This window comes from Leucoraja erinacea, chromosome 20 (genome assembly GCF_028641065.1).
Source record: "Leucoraja erinacea ecotype New England chromosome 20, Leri_hhj_1, whole genome shotgun sequence".
Lineage (NCBI taxonomy): Eukaryota > Metazoa > Chordata > Chondrichthyes > Rajiformes > Rajidae > Leucoraja > Leucoraja erinaceus.
In genome coordinates this window covers 1,189,630-1,208,517 of record NC_073396.1, presented here as the reverse complement: position 1 = coordinate 1,208,517, position 18,888 = coordinate 1,189,630, and the positions used below count along the sequence as shown (strand labels likewise).

The window sequence follows — 18,888 nt, the reverse complement described above, 5'->3', positions numbered from 1 at the left end:
AGTCCCAGCCTCAACTACCTCCTCTGGCAGCTTGTGCCAAACACCCACAAAAAAAGTTACCCCTCAGATTCTTATTAAATCTTCTCCCCTTCACCTTAAACCTATGTCCTCTGGTCCTCGATTCACCAACTCTTGGCAAGAGACTCTGTGCGCCCACCTGATCTATTCCTCTCACGATTTATTCTAAAAATGTAATTATTTGATCGTATTGAGCATGTGAACAAACCAAACATCTTCACTGTGGAGATATCTCATCATCTGTAATATGTGAGGAATGTTTAAGTTATTTAATGTTACTGCGCTCCCTGATCCTGACGTTAGGTTTTCATGGATTTATTGATGAGCGATTGGCGTTGCTCTCCCTTCCCGCCCTGCAGGTTGCCTGACAGCGACCCACTCCAAGGCTGTCCACAAGCTGGACATTCCAGCCTTTGACTGGCCCACCGCTCCGTTCCCAAAGCTGAAGTATCCCCTGGACGAGTTTGTGCGGGAGAATTCAGAAGAAGAGGCCAGGTGCCTGGAGGAGGTCAGTCGCACTCTTCACTCTGTTTGCTCCAAGTGTTTCAGTCAATTGGATGGAATCTGACCCAGAGCAGCACGGTGGCGCAGCGGTAGAGTTGCTGCCTCACAGGGCCAGAGACCCGGGTTCCATCCCGACTACGGGTGCTGTCTGTACGGAGTTTGTACGTTCTCCCCGTGACCCGTGTGGGTTTTCTCCGGGATCTTTGGCTTCTCCCACACTCTAAAGACGAACAGGTTTGTGGGTTAATTGGCTTGGTGTAAGAGTAAAAATATTGTCCCTAGTGTGTGTAGGATAGTGTTAATGTGCGGGGATCGCTGGTCGGTGCCGACTCTGTGGGCCAAAGAGCCTGTTTCTGCACTGTATATCTACAACTGAAACTAAAAACTAAATCAGGCAGAGAGCTTGTCATCTATGAATCTGTTGTCTGAACCACAACCACAAAGATGAGGAAGTAAGGTTTTTCAGAAGCAGGTTGGAAGAAACATCATGAGACTCAGTGGGAGCTTCTCATCGGGAAACATTATCTCAAGGCTGAATCTGACGTTTATATGTGGTTGCCATGGCACCAGAATTATTATCTTTGGTACACACTTCAATGTGGATGTTCTGCTCAATGACGTATGTACCTGCTTCAGGTGTTCAAAGTCCGACTGAAATAAATTGCCACAAATTGCAATGTTTAAAGGAAATTTAATGGTGAGTGACCTTCACCTTAAAAACACAGAGTGCTGGGTAACTCAGATTCAGGCAGCATCTGTGCATTCAGATTCAGATTCGATTCACCTGATCTATCATTGTCACGTGTACAGTACAGAGACAATTAAATGCATTTAGCATTGAGCCTTGAAAGCGACATAGCAAACGATTTGACTAAAAATATCTAATATCTGTAATATGTGAGGAATGGGGGGGTTATTTAATGGGGGGGGGCGCTCCCTGATCACTGACGTTACGTTTTTAGTAGATTTATTGATGAGCGATTGAAGCTGCTCTCCCTTCTGGCCCTGCAACGGTTGCCTGTAGCGACCTCCAAGGCTGGTAGGAAGGGTAAACATTCCATGGTTGGGGGCCCACCGCAGTCCGTTGGCGAAGCTGAGCACCCCCCGCAGACAGCGCTTGCTTTGGGAGAATCAATGGAGGGGAGCGTGGAACCGGGATGCGTTGGGCAGAGGTCACCACCCTCTGCAGTGCCTCCGGTCGGAGACAGAAGTGTTTCCATACCATACTATGGATGCAGACCCAGGGCATGCACTCGTGGCGCAGCGGTAGAAGTTCACCAGCCTCACCGCGCCAGATGGACCTTCTTCAGTCCCTCTACGGGGAAGAAGAGACGTTGATGAGCCTTCTTGATCAGAGTAGAGGTATTGTGGGTCCAAGAGAGGTCATCAGAGATGTTGACTCCCAGGAACCTAAAGCTAGAAACACGTTCCACCTCCGCCCCGTGAATGTGGATGGGGGTGTGCATGCCGTCTCTGGACTTGGTATAAGAGTACAAAGCTCCTTGGTCTTCTAGTGTGTTAGGGGCCAGGTTAATGTCAGCGGGACCATGCTGGTCGGTGCTGGACTCTCCCTGTAGGCCAGAGCATGTTTCTGCTGATGTATATCCAATCACCGTAGAAAACTATCATCTGCATACTTGATGATGGTGTTAGTACCATGTACAGGTGTGCAGTCATAGGTGGAGTGGAGTAGAGGTAAGGGGCTCAGCAGCAGCCCTGAGGAAACATCCGGAGACTTCAGGGGAGCTTTGAAGAGGTGTGCTTGTCTAACCTCACAGACTGGGGTCTGTTGGTTAGAAAGTCCAGTATCCAGTTGCAGAGGGAGGGGTCGATCCCAGGTTACCGACACTTCAATGTGGATCAGTTTTGATGGAATAATGTATGTACCTGCTGAGGTGTTCAAAGTCCGATTCTGACATAAATGTCCACAAATTGTCGAGGTTTAAAGGAAATTTAATGGTGAACATGGATAGGTGACGTTTCACACAGAGTGCTGGAGTAACTCAGCGGGTCACGCAGCATCTGTGGAGAACATGGATATGTGATGTTTAGTGTCGGGATCATTCTTCAGACTATAGACAACCAATAGCCGGCAACCAGTTGGCCTTCCCATTGAAGTGGGAGAGTCTGGGACCAGAGGACACGGCTTCAGAATAAAAGGATGTTCCTGTAGAATGGAAATGAGAAGGAATTTTTAAGTCAGCGGGTGGTGAATCTGTGGAATTAATTGCTGCCGAGGGGTGTGGAGGTCAAGTCATTGGGTATATTTACGACAGAGATTAACAGATCATTACGGGCGTCAGGGGTTATGGGGAGAAGGCAGGAGAATGGCGTGAGGAGGGAGAGATAGATCAGCTGTGATTGAATGGCGGAGTAGACTTGATGGGCTGAATGGCCTAATTCTACTATCACATATGAAGCCCAACAATGGGAATGGTAGAAAACTGCTTGAGTTTGCTGCATTGGGATTTCTTTGAAAGAGACTCAACACATTAACTAAGATAGACAAAAATGCTGGAGAAACTTAGCGGGTGAGGCAGCATCTATGGAGAGAAGGAATAGGTGACGTTTCAGGTCGAGACCCGGAAGGGTCTCGACCCGAAACTTCACCTATTCCTTCGCTCCATATATGTTGCCTCACCCACTGAGTTTCCAGAAGGGTCTCGTCCCGAAACGTCGCCTATTCCTTCGCCCCATAGATGATGCCTCACCCGCTGAGTTTCCGAAACGTCGCCTATTCCTTTGCTCCATAGATGCTGCCTCACCCGCTGAGTTTCTCCAGCATTTTTGTCTGCCTTCGATTTTTCCCGCATCTGCAGTTCCGTCTTAAACACTATTATAAAACCTTATTTTATACCATTCCCCCTGTGATTGAAGGTCACCTCATCAGATTACGATCTCACTCTCCAGACGACTGCTCCTAGAACCCTCCTGTGTAGTTAAATAGATTGTCAAATTGTCAAAGAAAAAACGCATTAAATGCCGATGATTGTTACTCTGAGTGGCCTGGTGCATGGAGATTGTGGGAGTTTGTGTATAGCCTTGGGAATGACTGTTGCAACACTCCAGAGTGCAAGACAATAATCGCCAACCGTATAGGTATAAAAGTAAGTTACAGGCTGATATAGATTGATAGTGTTATCCCAAGGATCAGCCTTGAATAATGTAACAGCATTGTAATGTAGACAGTTGCTCAGGATGGTTGCAATATTTACCTGGATCTCTCGAATTAAACGTCACATTGTTAACTAGGTCACACAACTTGACCGTTGCTCATGAATTAAGAAAGCGAAGCTTGCAATTGCTCTCCTGTGCTCTCGCCCCCCCCCCCCCCCCCCCCCCCAGGTGGAAGATCTGATAGAAAAATACGGAAAGAAGGGAAGAAATGTGGCTGCAATAATCATCGAGCCAATCCAGTCTGAGGGAGGAGACAACCATGCATCAGATGACTTCTTCCGCAAGTTACGTGACGTTGCCAAGAAGGTAGGTTCCTCTCAGCGACTTGGGAAAACTGTACCGATTTGCGAGTTTGGCCGTTTCATAACTAGCTTGCAAAACGTACTTGACCTCCAGAACAAGAGGTGAAAGAGGCCCCTGATTGCAGGCCGTGCACCCTGCCCTGCCCTGCCCCGCCCCAGCCACATCACATTTCTTAGGAACCCTGCGTTATGTACACAGGCAGTCCAGCCAGTCCGGTGAACATAGAAACATAGAAAATAGGTGCAGGAGTAGGCCATTCGGCCCTTCGAGCCTGCACCGCCATTCAATATGATCATGGCTGATCATCCAACTCAGTATCCTGTACCTGCCTTCTCTCCATACCCCCTGATCCATTAGCCACAAGGGCCACATCTAACTCCCTCTTAAATATAGCCAATGAACTGTGGCCTCAACTACCTTCTGTGGCAGAGAGTTCCAGAGATTCACCACTCTCTGTGTAAAAAATGTTTTTCTCATCTCGGTCCTAAAAGATTTCCCCCTTATCCTTAAACTGTGACCCCTAGTTCTGGACTTCCCCAACATCGGGAACAATCTTCCTGCATCTAACCTGTCCAACCCCTTAAGAATTTTGTAAGTTTCCACAAGATCCCCCCTCAATCTTCTAAATTCTAGCGAGTACAAGCCGAGTCTATCCAGTCTTTCTTCATATGAAAGTCCTGACATCCCAGGAATCAGTCTGGTGAACCTTCTCTGTACTCCCTCTATGGCAAGAATGTTCTTCCTCAGATTTGGAGACCAAAACTGTACGCAATACTCCAGGTGTGGTCTCACCAAGACCCTGTACAACTGCAGTTGAACCTCCCTGCTCCTATACTCAAATCCTTTTGCTATGAATGCTAACATACCATTCGCTTTCTTCACTGCCTGCTGCACCTGCATGCCTACTTTCAATGACTGGTGTATCATGACACCCAGGTCTCGCTGCATCTCCCCTTTTCCTAATCGGCTACCATTTAGATAATAATCTACTTTCCTGTTTTTGCCACCAAAGTGGATAACCTCACATTTATCCACATTATACTTTATCTGCCATGCATTTGCCCACTCACCCAGCCTATCCAAGTCATTTTGCAGCCTCTTAGCATCCTCCACACAGCTAACACTGCCCCCCAGCTTCGTGTCATCCACAAACTTGGAGATGTTCCATTCAATTTCCTCGTCCGAATCATTAATATATATTGTAAATAGCTGGGGTCCCAGCACTGAGCCTCAGCATTACATCCCTATTTTTGTACACAAGCCCTCTTGAAATAAATGCTAGCACTGCTTTTACTATCAATTCGACTGTTTGTGAATCCTGCACTAGCATTCCCAAGTCTCTTTGCACCTCTGATTTCTGGATTCTCGCCCCATTTAGAAAATAGTCTACGGCAACTAAAATGCTCCTACTTCCCATTCACATGGCTGGTCACACACAAGGAACTTCCTCCTAAATAAAGAGGAACCACGTCAAATACACATTGTGCATTTTTGATATTTGTTATGTACAAGAAAGATTGGAAAATATGGATTTCTTTACCTTGCACTAAACATTATTCCCTTATCATTTATCTGTACACTGTGAATGGCTCGATTGTAATCATGTATTGTCTTTCCGCTGACTGGATAGCACGCAATAAAAGCTTTTCACTGTACCTCGGTACACGTGACAATAAACTACACTGAACTGAAACTGAACAGACACAAAATGCTGGAGTAACTCAGCGGGTCAGACAGCATCTCTGGAGAAAAGGAATAGGTGATGTTTCGGGTCGAGATCCTTCCTCAGACTGACAAAACGTCACCTATTCAAGTTCTCTTTGCCTGACCCGCTGATTACTGCGGCTTTTTCTCTTCAGTGCCCAGCATCTAGCAGTAGTCTACGGAAGAGTTATTAAACTGACAATCCTTTATTCACTTTGCTGTCTCCCATTTGTGTTGTTTGAGCCAAGGAGAGAGATCCTCCTAAATAAAGAGGAACCACATCAAATACCCATGTTTGACGTTCTGCCTTTTGTTGTCCCTCTCCCTCCCCTCCCTGCCCCGGGCGACGGTGATCCCAGCACGGATGTGCGTTCCTGTGCGATGAGGTACAGACAGGGGGTGGAGCCACGGGCAAGTTCTGGGCCCACGAGCACTGGGGCCTGGATGACCCCGCGGACATCGTTACCTTCAGCAAGAAGCTGTTGTCTGGTGGCTACTTCTACAAGGATGAACTGAGGCCCGATATGGTGAGTGTCTGTGATCAACCACACCTTCCTTCCACACCGAGGGCAGTCACGGTGGCCCAGCGGTAGAGTTACTGCCTTACAGCGCTTGCAGCGCCAGAGATCCAAGTTCGATCCCGACTACGGGCGCTTACTGCACGGAGTTTGCACGTTCTCAGCGGGTCAGACAGCATCATAAGATGGAGAAAGGAATAGGTGAGAGGAGTAGAATCGAGATCTTTCAACCCTCATGTCTACTCCACAAAACATGGCTGATCTATCTCTCCCTTCCTCTAGAGATGCTTCTCCCCACCCCCTGACACCCGTACTAATCAAGAATCTATGTCTCTCTGCCTTAAATGTAAACCCACTGACTTGGCCTCCACAGCCTTCTTTTACGAAAAATACCACAGATTTACCACCCTCTGACTAAAGAAATTCCTCCTCATCTCCTTCCTAAAAGAATGTATTTTAATTCTGAGCTGTGATCTCTTGCCCTGGACTCTCCCACTTGGAAACATCCTCTCCACATCCCACTCTATCAAAGCCCAAAACATTTTGTAGGTTAATTTATTTGGGTCTCCTGCAGAGAGAAGGTTGTCCCTAACTGTCAGAGCTGTTAGTGTGTGGGAATCATTGCCCAGTGTTGACCCGTTGGGCCTTGTTTCCGTGTCCTATCTCTAAAAACTAAACTAAACCCAGCACAGCGCAATGGTGCCGACTGGCGCACTCCAGACTGCAGGAGTACGTGCTGAGCGACGCACTGTAGCTCGATGCAGCCGATGCCAAGGCTCTGGGGAAGGACCACAGTCGAGGGTCCTTTTGCTGCTGGACATTGAGGGGCAGAGTCTGGTGGGGACATCCCTCAAGCAAGGGATGGGATATCAACCACAGGGGGCCACATGAGTGGCAAGGATGTTATAGAAACATTGGTGCAGGAGTAGGCCATTCAGCCCTTCGAGCCAGCACCGCCATTCAATATGATCATGGCTGTCATCCACAATCAGTACCCCTTCCTTCCTCACCCTTTATTCCTTTAGCCGAAAGAGGTCCATCTAACTCTCTCTTGAAAACATCCAGTGAATTGGCCACTGCGGTCTGTGGCAGAGAATTCCACAGATTCACAACTCTCTGGGTGAAAATGTTTTTCCTCATCTCAGTCCTAAATGGCCGACCCCTTATTCTTAAACTGTGACCCCTGGTTCTGGACTCCGCCAACATGGGGAACATTTTTCCTGCATCTAGCCTGTCCAATCCTTTAAGAATTGTATATGTTTCTATAAGATATTCTCTCATCCTTCTAAATTCCAGTGAATCCAAGCCCAGTCGACCCGTTCTTTCATCATATGTCAGTCCGGCCATCCCGGGAATTAACCTGGTGACTTATGGACAAGGACACCCAGGTCTCGTTGCATCTCCCCTTTTCCTAATCTGACACCATTCAGATAATAATCTGTCTTCCTCTTGCACCAAAGTTCAACCTCACATGGCTGATACTATCTCTCCCTCCTAACCCCCTATCCAAGTCACCCTGCCTCTCTAGCCCTCATAACCCCTGACACCCGTACGTAATCAAGAGATCTATCTATCTCTGCTAAATCGTTAATATATTGTACTGACTTGGCCCAGCACCACAGCCTTCTTTTACCCCACTAGTCACTGCCTGCCATTCTGAAAAGTTGTTAATTCCTACTCTTTGCTTCCTGTCTGCCGACCAGTTCTCTGCCCATGTCAATACCCTACCCCCAATGCCATGTGCTCTAATTTTGCACACTGATCTCTTGTATGTTATGTTTAAAGATTGGTGCAGACATTAGCTAGTCTGCCACTATTGAATGGGTAGAATGTAGGAGGAGTATTTGCATAGTTTATGTGTTAAAAATGTACATTTGTAATAACAACAAACATCTCAATGTACTAGGTCAGTGACATGTTTTGTTACTGAACCATATTCGCCAAAACAATAACTGGAAAGTCTTTTATGTGGACAACTTGTTTGTGTTTGCTATGTTGGGAAAGCCTCTTCTCCCTTTAAAGTAACTGTTTCTGTCTGAGTTCCTCCAGCTTTTCTGGTGATGCTCTGTGTCGTTGCAGCCCTACAGGATTTTCAACACATGGTTAGGAGATCCTTCCAAAAATCTGATGTTTTCTGAAGTACTCAATGTCATTCGGGGTGAAAAGCTTCTGGATAACGTCAATGCAAGTGGAAAGGTTCTATTTAATGGACTGAAGGAACTGCAGGTAAAGAGCATGATCTGTTTGGAACTGTGAAATAAAGTCATTCTTTTACATTTCCTTCAGGGGTAAAGAAATGTAAAAGAATGACTTTATTTTAGAGTTGCTTGGCCTATTCTAATTTTCTATTTACATTAATTTCTTAATACATTTAAATTCATTGTGCGTTATTCACTTGCTATATTTAGATATATTTTTTAATGTGTTATTACAATTCATCAATAAACAAATGTAGTTGCTACAAGTGGAGGGGGGCGGTGTAATTCATGGGAACATCAGTACACTGTGGCCCAGTGCGGTTAGGAGACATGGTGAGCAACTCAGGACTGATGGTCATTTTGTATTGACAACATTACTGAAGAACATCACTGATCCATGTTCTCCACAGATGCTGCCTGACCCGCTGAGTTACTCCAGCACTCTGTGAAACGTCACCTGTCCATGTTCTCCACAGATGCTGCCTGACCCGCTGAGTTACTCCAGCACTCTGTGAAACGTCACCTACCCATGTTCTCCACAGATGCTGCCTGGCCCGCTGAGTTATGGTGCAGCAGCATCTATGGAGCGAAGGAAATAGGCAACGTTTCGGGCCAAAACCCTTCTGGAAATAGGCAACGTTTCGGGCCGAAACCCGGAAGGGTTTCGACCCGAAACGTTACCTATTTCCTTAGCTCCATAGATGCTGCTGCACCCGCTGAGTTACTCCAGCACTCTGTGAAACGTCACCTATCCATGTTCTCCACAGATGCTGCCTGACCCACTGAGTTACTCCAGCACTTTTGTGTCTTTTTTTTGTAAACCAGCACCTGCAGTTCTTTGTTTTACTACCGGTGTGTTTGCTGGGCAGGGTTACAGCACATGCAACTCCCTGAGACCAATTGCCATCATCTTCCAGTTTTAGCAAATCCCATCAGCTTTGTCTTGGTTGTTCAGCCTGTTGTAGATTGAGTCAGCTGGGACAGTCAACTGCATACGTTATTCCCTGATCATGTATCTGTACACTGTAAATGGATCAATTGTAATCATGTGTAGTCTTCCCGCTGACTGGATAGCACGCAACAAAAGCTTTTCACTGTACCTCGATACACGTGGCAATAAACTCAACTGAACTGAATCAACACAGTATTTTTGCAAGCGGCATTGAACAGATATCGGGTCAGTCCCTACTGCTGGACAGGATGAGTGCAGGATATCAAATCAAAGTTAGATTTTCAGAAACCTAAAGATAGATTATGCACACACATTGAGTTTTATGTGTGGCCTTTGACAAACAAATATGGTTATTTTAGTACAAGATTTTTGAATGAGACCAGGAGGAGACACAGATCACGGGCATCATTTTTTGATGATCATGTAAGCAAGAATTATCTTCAGACTCGAGCTGTACAATCTCTGGTTCCCTTTGGGATTTGTGTGAATTGATTGGCCTTGGATTTCAATGCTGTGCCTCTGTACAGGTTCTCTATCCCCACATCCTGAGCAGAGCCAGAGGAAAAGGAACCTTCTGCTCCATCGATGCGCCCGATGAAACCGTCCGCAATCAACTTGTCTTGCAGATGAGAAACAAAGGTAAGGACAGTCACCACGGACTCCAACTCACGCTGTAGACTTGGGGCCTATTGCTTGTGCTAGGCATTGGGCTTCGGGAGCTGAGGCATAACATCATAATGTGGGCCATCATATAGTTTGAAGTTGTGACTGAGTCCATAGTTAGTGGGGCCAAATGTCTTCTGCTCAAGGGTCACAGATGTAAAATTATCCAGGAGTAAAATCTTGTATTAGAGATTGTAATGTGATGTGTAAAAGGGGTGAATACATCATAATGATGTGAAGAAATGTATCGTGTACCACTGGGACTAGTATGAGCTGGGACTTTGCAAGTCTTTGAGTACAAAATTCCCAGGTGTTGCCAGACATTTAAATGTGCATTAAATGTAGGTACTTTTGAATGAGGCATAATTCCCACAGTCCTGGCCAGTTTCCCCTTTGCTGTTTTCAAGAGGCTGCTCTGAGCTATGTGGCTACAACAGTGGGCTAATCGTGCTTCTCACATTCTGTGCAAAGATGTTGAATGGATGTCACGCCTTTAAAATCCCGGCCACATTCTCTATCTTCCACTTCCAGCTAATGTTAGGAGAGAGCAAACAAGGCCTGGGACTATCACAGCGTGTTCGAACCAGAGAAGGAGCATCAGAGTCAGGTTAAAAAAAGCATTATGAGTCTCACTATAAAGTTTCAGAGGTGGGATGTAGTGATGTGGAGCTGAGTTGGCCTGCTGTCAACTGAAGAGGTTGTTCCAACTGTGGGCTGGATGGGGTTCACTGCCAGGCTGGGCAACCCTGACCCAAGTGGGCAGGTAGAATCGGCATCAACATTGAGAGTCAAGAAGAATTCATTTGAGAAGATCTGGGAAAAATGGCCTGTTTATTTGAGCCATGACACCAACTAGATAAATGCCGAGCTAGATATGGGAAGATTGTGTTATATAGAACTAGATGGTATGTTTGTGTGAATATTGAAATATCTCCAGATAACGAATCAATGTAATGTTTTTTTTTATTTGGTAAGTGAACAACACGGTCTTATTCAATTTTTTAAATTTATTTACTTTTTTTCCCCTATCCTTTTTTTTGTAATGTTGTTTTTCTTATTTTGTTTTATTTATGGTGATGGTGTTGCACTGTTTTGTATATATCTCTGTGAAAAATCAATAAAAATGTAAGTGGAAAAAAAAGAATCGGCATGAACGATGTAGGTGCCCACAGCATGTTCATTGGCACGTGCGGTGAAGTACAGGCACGTTGACAGATCTAGCTAGCAGCAGCATTACAGGCACATAGACTCAGGCAAACATACATTATTGATTGTACATAAATCGTACATCAAATTGTAATTGAAAAAAAGACTGGCATTTATATGCCCAAAAAAAGGGTTAGTGTAAAAGCAATAATAGAAAAGAAAAAGCACCAAGTCAACAGTAGTGCAACATGTAGTCTGCAGTGATCTATTGCTGAGGTAGGATTATGATGGTTGTAGGGAAGTAGCTGTTCCTGAACCTGGTGGTGTGAGACTTCAGGCCTCTAGGCACCGTTTCGTGCTGGAACCTTCTTCAGACTGAGGGGTTGGGGTGGGTGGGGACCGTTTGGGGAGTCTGCACCCCGGCCAAATTGGGACTTCGATCATCCCCCGGGGTGCAATTCTCCCTCATATTCCTCTGTTAGTCCTTGCTGTCTCCTCCCCTTCCTCAGCTCCCCTGCTGTCCTCCTCCCACCCTCCAGCCTCCGGCTACTCCTCCTTTTCCCTTTCTTGTCCCCACCCACCCCCACCCCTGATCAGTCTGAAGAAGGGTTTCGGCCCGAAAACTCCCTGCCCGACGGCAACAGTGTGAAGAGGGCACGGCCTGCATGGTGGGGAATCTGTGATGATAGATGCCGCCTTCTTGAGGGAGCGCCTGGTGTCGATACTTGATGTAGAGGAGGGCAGTGCCCATGATCACCATCACCCAGTGCTTGCTGAGTGCATTAAAGAAGGCAAACGCAATGCATTTATTTCAAGAGGGCTGAATACAAACACAGGGATGTAATGCTGACGCTCTATAAGGTGCAGACAGCAATATTGTGAGCAATTTTGGACACCATATCTGAGGAAGGATGTGCTGACTCTGGAGAGGGTCCAGAGGAGGTTTACAAGAATGATCCCAGGAATTTCACACAGAGAGTGTGAGTCTGTGGAATTCTCTGCCTCAGAGGGCGGTGGAGGCGGTTCACTGGATACTTTCAAGAGAGAGCTAGATAGGGCTCTTAAAGATAGCGGAGTCAGGGGATATGAGGAGAAGGCAGGAACGGGGTACTGATGGGGATGATCAGCCATGATGACATTGAATGGCGCTGCTGGCTCAAAGGGCCGAACGGCCTACTCCTGCACCCATTGTCTATTGACTATAATACGTAGGTAAACCTCTGATGAGTGTTTGGCGGCACTGGGCCTGTACTCGCTGGAGTTTAGAAGAATGAGGGGGGGACCTCATTAAAACGTACAGAATAAGGAAAGGCCTGGATAGAGTGGATGTGGAGAGGATGTTTCCACTAGTGGGAGAATCTAGGACCAGAGGTCATAGCCTTAGAATTAAAGGAAGTTCCTTTAGGAAGGAGATGAGGAGGAATTTATTTAGACAGAGGGTGGTGAATCTGTGGACTTCTATGGAGGCCAAGTCAGTGGATATTTTAAAGGGAGAGGTAGATACTCGATCAGTACGGGTGTCAGGGGTTATGGGGTAAAGGCAGGAGAATGGGGTTCAGAGAGAGAGATAGATCAGCCATGATTGAATGGCGGAGTAGACTTGATTGGCCGAATGGCCTCAATATGCTCCTATCCTTATGATCTAATGAACGATAATACTTTCAGGAACGGAGCTGATCAAGGAAAAACAGTCATAAAAACAGCTTTTTCTCCACGAGCAGTAGCTTTACTCAACAGCCAAAAGTCTGTAGCCTCTGGTATTTTATTTAATTCTTCACATGTTTAAATGATAATGTTTTATTTGTAATTGTCTACTGTATATGGTGTTGTTACTTGTGAGCAAAGCACCATAAAGTTTACACAAAGTCAATGTTACTTAAACTAGACAAGTGAGTGTGCAATTGATGAAGAATTGTTTTTCCATGCATTTGACCACTGACTCTTCTTCCATTAGGTATTGTACTCGGTGGCTGTGGAGAAAAGTCCATTCGATTCCGCCCAACCTTAGTGTTCAGGCCACACCACGCACATCTCTTCCTTAATGTTTTCAATGATGTTCTGGGTGCCCATAAGTGAAAGGATGAAGCGATGGACAGCACAAAGGGCCACACAACCCACAATTCAACTGATCGCTATCAAACAGTCTGACAAATCTACACCTACTTATTCAACATCTCTATCCGCCATTTACACCAGTATTTTAAAAATCAATAGTTTGACCGCTAAAACTATTTCAAAGTATAATTTGTGTAACATTCAGCATCCACTACTGTAAAAATACAATTAATTATGTGTTCAAGTTAGTGTTCATTTTCCGTTGTCAGTTGTCTTGGTTGTAAGTGTGTAAATTAAACACCAATCCATTCGTGTAACACCAGTTTCACACTTAATCTGGGCAATGTTTTTGTAATTTTTACTGATATTTTGTATCAGAGAAAGATATCAATGAACAGTATTCATAATAAGCCATGGGTGATTGTCCTCTGTTCTAGACTGTTACACATGCTACCTGGTGCATTAATGGTGGATTATGTCAAAATAATTTCTATATAATTGCCATATTTCGTGTACTTGCTGTCAAATAATCTAAAAGTCTAGTTGCTTGAGTAAAATGTGTCTTAATCCTGGCCAGCCAGCCATACATAGAGTTTGTGATACAGTTTTATTCATCACTGTGTATATCTTCAAATAAATTTTAATTTCTTCAAATGTTATATATTATTGAAAAAGATGATCTATGATTGCACTCGTTTTAATTAAACTAATAGAGTATATTTATTGCTGCTGTTTGTATTATTCAGAGCTCATTGGAAGGAGGGAGGTTGAGAACAAATATATTTTCCTGTTAAACTGAGAATGCATTGACTTGCACTTTGTTTAATAAGTGATAGTCGCACACGTGACGTTGTGCCATAACAGAGTAGACGATGTTTCCTTCTTAGTTTGGACAAATAGCGTGGAAACAGGCCCTGCGGCCCACCAGGTCTGTGCCGACCAGCGATCCTGTATTGAATGTGTATGGTCTTCCAGTTGAATGCTAGTGATTGGGTGATATTGGATGTCCCTGGGTCTTGGGAGCATCAAAGGTGAGACAGGAAGCTGGTTGAACACTGGGCACTGATTGTTTCTTGAGAGAGTTCAGAAGTAGTCTCTCAATAGACAGAGTCGTGTGTGTTTTATTGTCATAAGTCCTGAAACAGAACAATGACCTTCTTTCTTGCAGCAGCAGCAGCAGCAGCAGCACAACAGGTGGCAAACACGGTACCCAATAGATAATTATACAGCCCTATGCCCTCTCACATTGTGGGATAAAACCAGCAACGGTAGAGGTTCACCTGCAAGAGTGTCTATTCAACACTTTGAACAACTGGGATTGACAAAGAAGGTAGGAACAGGAGGGCATTCAATAAATATCCATCTTGGAATGCTTAGATTTGGTTGCAAATCCTCAATCTGATTCAAAGACCCGATGTCAGCTGTCTTGCAGAAATTTTTGTCTAAACGTTTTCTCAAGAAAAAAGTCTTGCTCTATCGAACCTGTTTTAGGTACCAACTAAATGACCATTACTGGGAAATGGAATCCACAAATTGTGTGCACACTTCTGACAAGAAGTCACAGGACACCACCCTGTAACAGGGGAGCGTGTGTGATGGCACCAACCCCGTGCTCTTATTTTTGAGTGTCACGTTCCAGACATTGCCCAGTGTGAACCTTGTTCTGTTAGTATTGCTCAAGCATCTTACTGTTTGCAAGGACATACACTCTCCTGCACACCTGACTTTTACCAACAAACACTTTGCCCATCACCTACTGATTTCACTCAGATTCCAAGCCTGACCACATGTTGAACAATATTCTCATCCAGATTTCATGTCTATGATCCCGATGTCAACATTCTTCTGCTTCTAACACGTCCCTGCTTTTAATCCCTCCACCTGTAGCAACCTTGCACAATACCAAAAGATATATAATTATTTTCCTTAATCTCCTTGCCTCAAGGAGGACTCTCTCTAACTTCTACAGGTGCACAGTAGAGAGCTGACCGGTTGCATCGTGGCTTGGTTCGGCAACTTGCACGCCCAGAAAAGACTACAAAACACTGCCCAGTCCATCATCTGCTCTGACCTCCCTACCATCGAGGGGATCTACCGCAGTCGATGCCTCAAAATGGCTGCCAGCGTCATCAAGGACCCACACCATCCTGGCCACACACTCATCTCCCCGATACCTTCAGGTAGAAGGTACAGGAGCCTGAAGACTGCAACATCCAGGTTCAGAAATAGCTGCTTCCCCACAGCCATCAGGCTATTAAGCTCAACTGAAACAAATTTCTGAACATTAATAGACCATTATGTTTATTTGCACTTTATCTGCTTATTTATTGATGTGTGTATATATTTATATATTGGTATATGGACTCACTGATATGTTCTGTATTCATGCCTACTATATTCTGTTGAGCTGAAGCAAAGCAAGAATTTCATTGTCCTATCTGGGACACATGACAATAAACTCTCTTGACATGACTCAACTTTTTGTTCCTTGTTTAAGGTGATCTTTAAAACACATTTATTTGACCAAGTTGCCACCCATCAAGGTTTGATCTCAAGTTTTATTTGATTATGTCATCACTCACTTTGAAAGATGTGATCTTACACAGCGTGTAATAACACTATTGTCCAAAGTAGTCCTTTGTCACAATATATTACGGTGCCCATATATTTCTATTATTACTAAATCTTGTGGATTCCAGGAGAATTAGAGGGTATGGATCATATAAGAGTGGATATGATCACTTGTGATCGATTGAATGGCAGTGCAGCCACTAGTGGCTGTATTGATCTTGTGTTTGTACCCCAAGTGGTGTAAATAAGTTACTTATTTTAACCTGAATTAAAATTTTCATTTAACACACCTTTAGTTTTGTGATTTATAAAGTTAAAACTAAAATTGAAAACCATTTCTCCAATTTACTTCATCTATATTTGTCATCATATTTTACAAGTTATTAGAACAGAATGCAAATCTAGAATTCTTTATTCATTGAATACAACCAAATATCTGCAAGAATTTTTGTTTGTCAATAACCTGGCCAAACTTAATAGTGAAGTAGAAAACTTCAGTGCTATTGTACCTTCTAAACTGCAGAATACTTTCACTTGTTGCATCCCCGGTATCTCCAAGAGGCACGACATCTTTAACTGGAACATAAAAGTCATTCCTACTTCCCCAAAATGTCAGGTGTGAAACCATCAGTGTGGTCCCAGAGTCGTTCAAATACAACATCCCGATGAAACGCCTTAGATAGTAACTCATGGAGTAGAGCATGACAATGGCAAAACCTGATAGCCCAGTGATGTAACTGACCAAAGAACACTGTACCAGGTCCTGGAGGTAAAAGTAGTAAACTGGAGGCAGGAGAGCTACAGTTATGCCAGTCTGAACTAGTTTAAACTTGGATATAGCGCTGAAGAATCGTATTCCTTGAAACCTGTACACCGCTGTGAAATGTTCATTGTCTGCAGTCTTGCCTTGTGTCCGGTAATCATGCTCATCCAGAGACAGAGCCCGGCATTGAATCTGTCCTCCTGCACAATTTTGCTCTTTGTATGGTCGCAGATTGAGCAGTAGCAGATGCTGAGGATGCCCCAGGGCGCAAGACCTGAACTGATTGGAAGAAAAAGCAACTGCAGTTTTACGGCTAGTTGAGGTGCTCAGAGACATTAAAGATCTTGATTTGCTTGTTCTTTGATAAAAGTTGAAGATTTTCTGATATACTGTCACCTAAACAAAATACAAATCAATCTGTAAAGTGGACATGGAGTAGAATTTAAACCAGTGCTTACACAATTAATACAACTAATTCCAGGTTTAATAAATTGTATCAAGATATTGAGCAATTATAACAAACTATATATATATATATATATAGATATATATATAGAGATATGTGTATATATATGTATATGTGTATATATATGTATGTGTATATATATATAAATATGTAAATATATTTATTTATTTATTCCAGGAGGGAAATTGATCTGCCAACACAAAATAACTGAAATATTAAATTAAAGTCAGTCTACCCCACAACAGAAGGGAGAGGAGTTGTAGTTTGATAGCCACAGGGAAGAAGGATCTCCTGTGACCTTCTGTCCTGCATCTTGGCAGATCCATAAACTATTGCAGCTTTTATTTATTTTTATTAAAACAGAAAATGCTGGGAATACTCCGCAGATCAGAAAGCATGTGTAGCGAGGGCAAGTGTTGGGTCATGTTGATAATTGCCATTTGCTTCGGTGTTGAATTATATGAATATTATTTTCCCATCGCAGTCAAGAGTGTTTTATTGTCATGTGTCCCAGATAGAACAATGACATTCTTACTTGATATACAGCACAGCAGAATATGTAACCATAGTACACTGTAAGCAATATAATAAACAAGAGAGAAAAAGCTCAGTGTGTATATGTGTGGACCCATATCCCTATACATATATACACATATTCAAAAAACAAATAATAGTGTAATGATAATAAAGGTCTATTGAAGTTCAGAGTTTATTTGAGGTCAAGGCACAGTAGTGCTTTAGACCTACTGCTGTGTTTCCAATAGACAGTAGGTGCAGGAGCCCTTCGAGCCATTCACTGTGATCATGGCTGATCATCCCCAATCAGTACCCCGTTCCTGCCTTCTCCCAATATCCCCTGACTCCGCTATCTTTAAGAGCCCTATCTAGCTTTCTCTTGAAAGCATCCAGAGAACCGGCCTCCACCTCCCACTGAGGCAGAGAATTCCACAGACTCACAACTCTGTGTGATAAAATGTTTCCTCGTTTCAATTCTGAAATGGCTTACCCCTTATTCTTAAACTGTTGCCCCTGGTTCTGGACTCCCCCATCGGGAACATGTTTCCTGCCTCTAGCGTGTCCAGGCCCTTAACAATCTTATATGTTTCAATGAGATGTCCCCTCATCCTTCTAAACTCCAGAGTGTACAAGCCCAGCCGCTCCATTCTCTCAGCATATGACAGTCCCGCCATCCCGGGAATTAACCTTGTAAACCTACGCTGCACTCCCTCAATAGCAAGAATGTCCTTCCTCAAAAGAGGGTTTTTGCTACGGACAATACCGCGGTGAATGCTGGCACAAGCAGGACCAGGGGGGAGTGGATTGCGTCAAAATGCAGACACTGGGCCTGCAGATGCTGGAAACCTGAGGCAAATACAGAGCGCCTCTGTCGGGCTGGTCCGGGGACGGGGGTGACGGGACCCACACTGTGCGGTGAGAGACGCGGCCGGGTGACCGGGACGGTGACGGGTGACGGTGAGACGCGGTGACGGGGACGGTGACGGGGACCCACACTGGGCGGTGAGACGCGGTGACGGGGGCGGGGGACGGGTGACGGTGACGGTGACGGAGACGGTGACGGTGACCGGGACCCACCATCGCGGCCTCGCCTCCTCTTCTCCCCCGACGTCGGGTCTCCTCCCAGCGTTCGGCGCGCGCGCCTGCGCACCGGCCGCCCTCCAGGTTACCATGGAGACGGCGCCGCGCATGCTGGGAGATGTAGTCCCTAAAGCGGCCAGGCCTCACCGCAGGGACAGTAACGCAGTAGAGAGAGCCTGGGGACAGTAACGCAGCTGGACAGGCAGCCTCTGTGGAGAGGAGATGGAATAGGCGACGTTTCCGGTCCAGACCCT

The 18,888-nt window shown here is 44.9% G+C and overlaps 2 protein-coding genes across 4 annotated transcripts in view; one reads left to right on the top strand and one right to left on the bottom strand.

Annotated features, from left to right (window-relative positions):
- abat (4-aminobutyrate aminotransferase) overlaps nucleotides 1–13,892 on the top strand; it is an 82,651-nt gene extending 68,759 nt beyond the window's left edge. For all 3 annotated transcript variants that reach the window (XM_055650990.1, XM_055650989.1, XM_055650988.1), the window contains exons 11-16: nucleotides 378–526; nucleotides 3,868–4,005; nucleotides 6,066–6,233; nucleotides 8,304–8,450; nucleotides 9,902–10,013; nucleotides 13,138–13,892. In XM_055650990.1, the coding sequence (XP_055506965.1) occupies nucleotides 378–526; nucleotides 3,868–4,005; nucleotides 6,066–6,233; nucleotides 8,304–8,450; nucleotides 9,902–10,013; nucleotides 13,138–13,259 (836 nt within the window). In that variant the 3' untranslated portion in view covers nucleotides 13,260–13,892. The remainder of the gene's footprint in view (nucleotides 1–377; nucleotides 527–3,867; nucleotides 4,006–6,065; nucleotides 6,234–8,303; nucleotides 8,451–9,901; nucleotides 10,014–13,137) is intronic.
- Nucleotides 13,893–16,148: 2,256 nt separating this feature from the next.
- Nucleotides 16,149–18,880, bottom strand: tmem186 (transmembrane protein 186). The gene is made up of 2 exons (XM_055650995.1): nucleotides 18,632–18,880; nucleotides 16,149–16,968 (listed from the first exon to the last, which is right to left on the bottom strand). The coding sequence occupies exons 1-2, from the start codon at nucleotides 18,632–18,634 to the stop codon at nucleotides 16,225–16,227; spliced, it is 747 nt and encodes a 248-aa protein (XP_055506970.1). The 5' UTR covers nucleotides 18,635–18,880; the 3' UTR covers nucleotides 16,149–16,224.
- Nucleotides 18,881–18,888: the final 8 nt, after the last annotated feature.